The following is an 8,603-nucleotide window of genomic DNA, read 5'->3' on the forward strand; positions in this document are numbered from 1 at the left end:
ACGAAGGAATTATTGTTAGATTTTTCCCATCTTTTCTTTCAGTCAGGTCCAAGTTTAGGAGTGCAGGGGACTGGGCCTGGAGACTGCTGTAGCTGGTTAGGTTCACAGTTGCTTAGCTAGCCCCTGTGGAGAAACAGTGAAAGACACTTTTGGCTACTAGGTCCAAGACATGCATAGTTAGGATAGCCTCTACTAGTCACTTGCATGGTGGTGGCTGTCTTGGGTTGAATCTTTGTCCATTGCACTGCAGCTCAAGGCTTTTCTTAGGATTAAATCAGGGAGAACTTAGGGGGATTTGACCAAGAAGAGACTTTTATGAGATGTGTAGCAAATCCCAACTGTGACAGGCAGCTTTGTTATGAATACCTTCTTTATATACAGTACTGGAAATGCCCAAGTCACTTCTCCTTGCACAGTAGGCCATACAGCATGGTAATTCACTTTATGTTGCCTTCCTTTCTTGAGTTAAAATTCCATGTAAAGAAGAAAATAGATCCTATGACATCTGAACTCTTAAAATTGATCTGTGTGGATGGGTTTTTTTTTTGTTATTTATTGTTAATATTTTTGGTTTCTGAACTTGTTTTGTTTGCAAGAGGAGTATGTATTCTACAGGACTGTGACTGTAGCTATTCTGAATTTGGGTGCAGGGAAGCATGTTTCAATATGCCATTCTTACAGTAAACTTTTTTATAACCCAAATTAAATAACTATGTACAAATTACAGAAGCTGACAGAAAAGTCTCCTACATGTACAAATATGGATAAGAGTAGACACAGCAGGGGATAATAGGTGTGTATGCTGAGTGCTTACAGCAGCTGGCTTGCCCTAGGCCACCCAATACTCTTCCAGATTTCCCCATTACTGTTGTGCTCACCTTGTCCAGCAAGAAAAGATGCAACAAGGTCAGATTCTTCTCAACAGCTTTCTTTATTTCAGGAACACCTCCATGCTACTGGGGAACTCAGGGAAACCCCTGGAGGACCGCCTATATCCACCCCAGCACTGTGGAGAGCTATGTGTCCTCCTGGGATTTGTCAGTATGTCGGACCCTTTGATGTGTAACACCCTCTCAGAGGGTTTGGCGCCAGATTCGGGCTGGAACCTGTGCAATGGCTTTGTTTAAGGCACTGGTGTACTGGAGGTCCAGGGCATCTTTTGGGCGTGCGGCTGCCTACACATTACACCCTTCACTTCACCACCTACCCTGTTCTTGTGTTAAGACTCCCACTTTGCAACAAACTTATCACACAGGGATTTTACACAGTTTGGGGAGGGCTTGGATCACAGGCAAAAAAACAGGTCATGAGGGATCTTTTTTTTTTTTTTTTTCAAGTAGAACAGTTTGCTACTATGCTTAGAACAAAAAGAAATACATTATTGTAGCTTATAGCAAAAAAATAAACAAAAGAACAAAAAAGAAAAACAGCAAAACATAAAAACAAAACCCAATCCATGCTAAAGTGGTTAGGGACAGGAAAGACGATCTCATTAACCTTGAGTGGCCAGCCCCATGTAGCACTATTGCCCTGTTTCCCATGTTTAGCTGCTGCCAGGCTGTTCATACTTCCAATGCCATCCACCACCTGTGGCTAGCCTCCAGTGAGCTGGCTGCCACTCACACTTCCCCTTTACCTCTTAAAATAATAACACAAAACCCTTGTAATATGCCAGACAAATTTATTAGGGGAAATCTACAACCACAAAATGCCCATGTAAACAATGCAAAACTCAACACATACAAATACAACCTGCACACTTAGATCAGGAAAATGTACCTACATTACTCTATTTCCCATTTATGAAATCCCCAGTTACTTATGGCCCCTAGAGCCCCGTAGTCCAGCACCATCTTTCTATTCCTCCTTATTTTGTCCTTCATTCACTCTCTCTTCTACATCTCACTTCCCCTCTCTAAAAATCTCAGCTCTGCCTTTCTTCCCCCTGCCCAATAAGAGCCTCTAGCCTTATCTGATCAATTAAGATTTCACCTGACTGCACCTGTTTTTAGGGACTCTTGAGGGAGCAGAGCACACAAACAGCAATATTCCTTCCACCCCTTTTTGTTCACTTAAAAGGCTCTGAACACAGAAATAGCAGTGGTAATATCAGAGCCGTGTATACATGCCTGGCAGCCTAGGACACTGAGTGTGGGCAGGTCAGGCACTGTACCTACAGATCTTCTGAGTTTCTCCACTCAAGTGGATTTGAACCTGTTCATCTAATACAGCATATTCACTGGAAGGGCAAAAGCCAACGGCAGGAAGTGTGGGGATGCCTCACAGGTTAGAACATCTGCTACTCACTAGAAGACCCACATGGTACCTAACAATCATCTCCAGGAATGGTTGTGATTCCATCTGTGCTCTGAGGGAAATGTCCCTCAGGAGAAGCCACATACAGTATTATATTCAGTAGGAAAAACACCCATTCACATAAATGTTCAACATAAGTCTAATCAGCAACAGCAAAACAAAGCAAGTTTATGGTCAAGGACAACAGCATCTTTTAAAAGCTATTTCCCAGCAAGAAATGGAAGGTCATTATGTCTGTTGTGTGGTTATCACTTGACGAAGATGAGCTTTGTGAATGCCTTAAAGAAACAGACAGACTAATGCTCTGGTGGCAAGAAGCAAAGCTTTACTGATTTCTACAGCTTAAAAACATGGGTTATGACTTTGCCAATTAGGCCCAAACAATAACATTTTTACATAGTTGCACCGGGCAGACAATATTATCATTTTTGGAGTCATTTCCTCAGAAAGAGAACAAACTTCACAAGAAGAAACTGTTATCTGCAGACCCAAGGACATTTTCCTCTCCGGGTAAATATTAACTCTTGACTAGAAACAAGGAAAAACTCTGGCTCACAGAAAGCCATGTTTAGACATCCCTCCCTTTCAGGAGTGACGACCCCTGAACTTTCTCCCAGTTAATGGCTCTGACCTTTTCAGGCCAGAACCAAAGGGAAGCTATTGTTCGCCTCAATCACTGATGCTCTGTTGCAAGTAAACTGAGGCATATGGCTCTGGCCTTCCTGATTTATTTTGTATTCCTTTCTGAATGTGTTTATATCCTCAGCAGCTCTAGAACAATGATTGTATATTCCTCAGTATCTGGTTCACAGGATCATGAATGAATGTGTGTGTGTGACAGAGTGCTATATGTTAGGAGTATGAGAATTCATGACACCATGGATGCAGTATGGCAGTGATTACATCACCAAGTGTGTGTCCATGGGGTAAATAAAATTATTGATACACAAAAGTTCATCACCTTGTATACCCCTAGGTGGCTATGACTTTACTATATAGCCCTGGCTGTCTTGAACTTACAAAGATCCATTTCTGGATGTGAGTTCTAGGTCTACAGCAGGGGATAGAAAACCTGAATAAGGAAGATGGTCTCAAAAGTCACGACTTGCAAATCCATTTTTTGCATAAGAAATAGAATTTTTAAAAAATAGGTTTTACAATTTCAATTAATATAGAGATAAAGGCAAAAATAAACAATGAAATACAAGAACAAGAACATATAACTTTTAAATAACATAGCAAAAACTCAAAGAACAAAAAATGAAAACTTCAAACAAAACTATAAAAAAATTATTGTTCATCTTTTTTCTTCACTTTTAGCAGCACAGACCTATAGCCTGTTACTCCTCTTGGACATTTGTTAGCAGTGCAGTCACCTCCGTTATCTGCCAAGAGGAATTATCTGAAGAGAAAAGGGAATAACACCCTGAATCAGCCATGGCTTCCTAGTTAGGGCCTATTCCCACTCAGGACATGTGATATAAAGAGATTCATCTGAGGAAGATTCATCTGAGGAAGATTCTGGATGCTGGAGATCAGGGTCAGCAGGGGCCTCCTGGCATGACAACGCATTTTGCAAGATGGTCTCTTCTTTAGCTGTGGCCAATCCCAGCTCTCTAGCAGTTTCTGAGACCTGGGAAAGGAAGGCAGTTACTAAGACACAGGAATGGTGGGGAAAGGCATGGCAGCTGTCAGACCTTTATCTCCCACTACCTCATCTTTACTGGACAGTCAACATTAATATGCTAACTGAAATTACTGATGTGAAATCTGCAGATAGGACCCAGAATTCACTCAAACCTCCACATAGCATTCCACCTATCTGAAGACATGCATGCAAGAATGTGACATGTTATTCACCTGTCACCCTGAGTGGACAGAAGACTAAAGCAGAGTTGAAAGGTTCACTTGCCAGTGATAATAGTGCCTCCAAAGAGGCTAATTCAGAGTCTCACAAGAGGCTAACTTCCCAGAATACTTGTGTGAAAAAAGAGCAAAGAACAGCTACATTCCATGAGGAGGGCGGCTGCTTGGAAGTATGGATTAGAAAGTTGGTGGGAGGAAGCAAAGATAGATTCTATTGTGCCAATTATCAGATAGTCATAGCCTGGCCGAATTGTTTGTCCCTACCTGATGTTCTTTAGTCTCCAGGTTGTTGGTCTTCTCCTTTTCTTCTGTACCACTCAGGTTCAACTCCATCAAACATTGACGAATGACGGCCCAATCAGCCAGTACTTCCTTCTTCTCCTGCTGCAATATTGCCAAATTCTTCTTTATAAGATTCTTCTCCAGCAGGAGCCGGCTGTGCAGGTTACTGGAAACACACTCTGCATGGTAAGTTCCTGCAGCCTCCTCCTCCCATTTCTACTTACAGGTCCCATTAACCTGACATGTACCCTGATTCCTGTGAAGACCTAATACAATCCACCAGGATACATCCATGACAGCTGTACAAATAGCAAATAGCCATTTCATGGAAGAAGAAATTTGTGCTGCAGTCCAAACACCAAAAGGGTCCATGTTTTTCCAAAAGAAACAGGGATCTCCATCTACTCATGACAGCCCATGCATTGGGACAATACCAATTAGTAGGGTGCAACTACAATCAGGGTAGTCATTAGAACCAAAGGGAGGGCACTCTATCCTCATATTACACCTCACTTAGCTCTGTAAAATCCTGCCTGAGCCCCACAGGCCCAGTACAACATAATAACCTTCTGATGATCTGAATCACTTGTCTGTTTAGAGGCTCCTGAGGATGCTTGGAGAACACTGGCAGTGGTAACAGTCTCCTAGAGACCTAGGAAAACTGAGTCCAAAAATCCAAGGGACACTGATGCCTAAAAAGCATAAAGTATAGAACCAGACCTGCAGTCTCCCGACCAGAAACAAAGGAAGGCAGAAATGGCCATTTCACAAGTGTTGGCCTCCAAGACAAGTACTTACCGATAGAAATTTATCTCCTTCATGAGCTCCTGCTTGTTCTCTCGGGCCTCCATGTTCTTGTTCTCTAATTCATGTAGGAATGTCATGATCTCCTTCTCCTTTAATTTCAGTTCTTTATAGTGTCCATTTGGCCTGTGGTAGGGCCTGGCCCCAGGAAGACAGAACTCCATAAACTTAGGCTTTTAGTAACACATGAACTCAGGCTGGGTCCTGGACTACTGCAGCCATGGAAACCACACACTGCATTCTAAATGCTGGGATTTTCTTAACCTTGGGAAACTGGCTATCCTGGCCCCTGAACACCAGAAGCTAGGCATCTAGATTGAGGGTGCCCTGGCTCCCTGCATTACTCAGTAGGTCTGAAGGGCAGACTAAGCAGTTATGTTCTCAGGGTTCTAGGCTACAGGTCTTTACCCACCAAACAGCTGTGATGGTTTTTCCCCTGTTTCCATAAAAGGGATTCTAAATCCTGGATACCTAATACTGTAGAGACAGTTATTATATATAATTCTGGAGATGAGTCCAGACATCACCACAGATTTATAATCTGCCCCCAAAATACAAAAGTACTAACACATGTGACAACATAGTCAAAGTGCAATGCTATTTAAAGTGGGGACTACCAGGCCTCAGGACCCACCTCACCTGGATACTCTTAGGTAAGTAAATCCTCAGGCCAAAACACCTACCCCTAGATTCCAAATTGTGGAGAGAAATTAAAACATACAAAACATATTCACAGGTCTGTACCTGTGTATGCACATAGACTCATAGACTTAGACCTATACACAGGATGGAGAAACAAAGAGTGAGAGAATGAAAGAGAAAGAGAGACAGAGACAAAGGGAACACAATGAGAGGTAGAGCAATGCATGCAACATTACTGCCTCAGAGTATAAGGCACACAGACAAAGAGGAACAGGCATGAACTTCAGGCATTCTAATCAAGCACTGAGAAGAACCATGTGGGACCAGGCCCCTCCAGCTGCTACCTGGAGGTTCCAACACTCAGTCACCTTCGAAACAAGTAAAAACACAACTACAAACTCCCATCACCTAGCAACCTCCTGTCAAAGGCTTTCCAAATGAACCCTAGGAAATCATCACTGCCTCTATCCCTGAGTTCTTCACTCAGACTCCAAGTTCCTCTTTTCAAGTGGAGGGAGCAGAAGAGTCTATTTCCCTTCTCGCTCCTGACAAAACTTCTGGTGTGGCCACTCGTCTAATAAGTATTTAGGGGCATGAAGTGAGGCCCAATTATGTTCTGTTGGTATAGCTTCCTAGAACCCACCCCTTTAAAAGCATAAGATGAAGGAGGCATTGCAGACCCCGGAATGACATCACAGGTATGGAGCAACGTATACCTCTTGTTCATGGATCCCTCGGTCACATAGATCAGGCGATCTCTCAGCTCATTTGTCTCCTGGGTAGTGAGCTGGATCTCTTTAATCAGCTCGTTCTCTTCCTTCTCAAACTGCTCCTTGCTCATGACAGGTATAGGGGATGATGTCTGTCTGTGAGCCACTGTAGGTAGATGAATATGAGAATATTTGATGTGAGAATGCAAAGAGTGTGGACTTACCAAAGAGAAGGAAAAAGGCCTGTAACCTAGTGACACCACCAAGAGATTGGTCCCAGCATGAGATTTCTTCTGAGTGGATCTCAGTTCTACCATCACTCTAGAGAGATCAGGTGATGTAAGTAGCCAGATGTATCCTCATTCCCCCTTAAACGTGCTTATGAGGACCAGAGAGATGTCTTCTTCAGGGAACAACTTGGTTTCAGAGCCCTGAGCCCTGTGGTTTCACAAGTCAGACTACAAATTCACTATCACAAGTATTTGAGATCTTGGAGATGCTCAGATATCCAACCTGTTACTCTAAGCCAAGGAATTGGCTTAATAAGTCAGGCAGGGGGAGAATATGTTCATCACAATGATCAACTTCCCCCCTGAAACACAAAACATCCCAGAAATAAAAATAGAATCCCCCTCTGGGTCTATCAACTACTTGTTCTTTGTTTACAGTATAGAAATGGCTGCCACCCACAATTGGTGATAAAGAAAGTTAAGGTAGGAACTGTCACAAACAGGAGGTCAGAGTAGTTCTGAGAACATGACATCATGGTCTGGAGCACCATTCTCTCCCTGTGACTAATGTCAGATAACTACAGGAGCTAAAAGAAGCCATGGACTGAAGTGCAGGTATTCCTTCCCTCAAACTGGCATAGCTTAGACCCGCTGTCACTCCTGATGGTCTCATTCTGTCCCCAAGTAACACCCACAATACCCAGTGCAAGTCAAGACTTGAAGTTCATAGCCTAACAGCTTTGACCTTGCCAACTCCTGCCTTAGGGGATGGAAAAGTACTGTTCTGATATCCTTGATGATTCAAGAATTGTGATAACCATGGAAGTTTTTTTGCTACCCAGAGTCTCCAGTTCCACATTACTAGAAAGGCCAGCTCAGGCCACCCCTACCAGGAAGCTCAACATCCACTTCCCAGGACTTACTCCTCATTTGCCAAGTCCACCTCCTTCGTCCTTCATTACTCTCAGATGGAAGGCCAGCATCCTTCCTCCCCTCTCTGGTCTCTCTCCCATCCACATTGGTTCTCTGAAAAAGTCTACCAAGTCGGGCAAGCAGGGCCATCACTGCAATGTCCAGTCTCTGACTGAGAAATCTCAGTCAGCTTGTTGTAACTACAACACTGGTGACATCACAGAGGTTGCTTAGAACTTTCCAGGAGACAATAGAATGTCCAAGAAGGGACTGCTGATGTCATGGACTACATAAAGCCTTTGGTTCTCTGCTAATGTTCTCCCTGTACTGACAGGAAGTTGAGCTGCTCTTTCCTGGGGCATAGCCATTGAGCACATCCTCCTTCCAAAGCCAGGGTTTGCTCTAGGCTTGATTGGCCACACCTAAGTAATTCCTATGTATCTAACTCTGTGTTTCCTTTCCAAACCCTTCTCAGAAATATCTCATCCTACCTTAAATTTTCCTCAATCAGCAATAGGAGCCATTAAAACTTAGTGAGAAATCATACCAGTTTGAATATGCAGCCAAAATCTACTCCTGTCTAATCATATACAGGTGCATGAAATCTCATCCATTCTGAGCCTTCAGGGCTGGTTGCAGTGTGGGTGTGTGTTAGGGACCACACTCATGAAGCCTTGTGTTTAGCATTTGAAATTTGCCCCAAGATCCCTTAGGAGGGAGACATGCAGTCATCATGCTTCTGACAACATTCTAGAGATCTTTTGGCAAAGGAAACTGAAATATGGAGCCACCAATGTGTGACCATCAGATTGTGTGGGGGCTTTTCTCACTGCACCAATCT

At 43.3% G+C, this 8,603-nt stretch overlaps 1 protein-coding gene across 1 annotated transcript; it reads right to left on the reverse strand.

The window, feature by feature from the left end:
* Positions 1-3,759: 3,759 nt before the first annotated feature.
* LOC147005061 (disks large homolog 5-like) lies at positions 3,760-7,937 on the reverse strand. The gene is made up of 5 exons (XM_085836150.1): positions 7,774-7,937; positions 6,627-6,786; positions 5,263-5,406; positions 4,447-4,630; positions 3,760-3,949 (listed from the first exon to the last, which is right to left on the reverse strand). Exons 1-5 carry the CDS (start codon positions 7,910-7,912, stop codon positions 3,773-3,775), a joined length of 804 nt encoding a protein of 267 aa, XP_085692276.1. The 5' UTR covers positions 7,913-7,937; the 3' UTR covers positions 3,760-3,772.
* Between the last annotated feature and the right edge of the window lie 666 nt (positions 7,938-8,603).

The sequence above is a fragment of the Mus caroli genome, unplaced genomic scaffold, assembly GCF_978045245.1.
Source record: "Mus caroli unplaced genomic scaffold, Mus_caroli_1 scaffold_4, whole genome shotgun sequence".
Taxonomy (NCBI): Eukaryota; Metazoa; Chordata; class Mammalia; order Rodentia; family Muridae; genus Mus; species Mus caroli.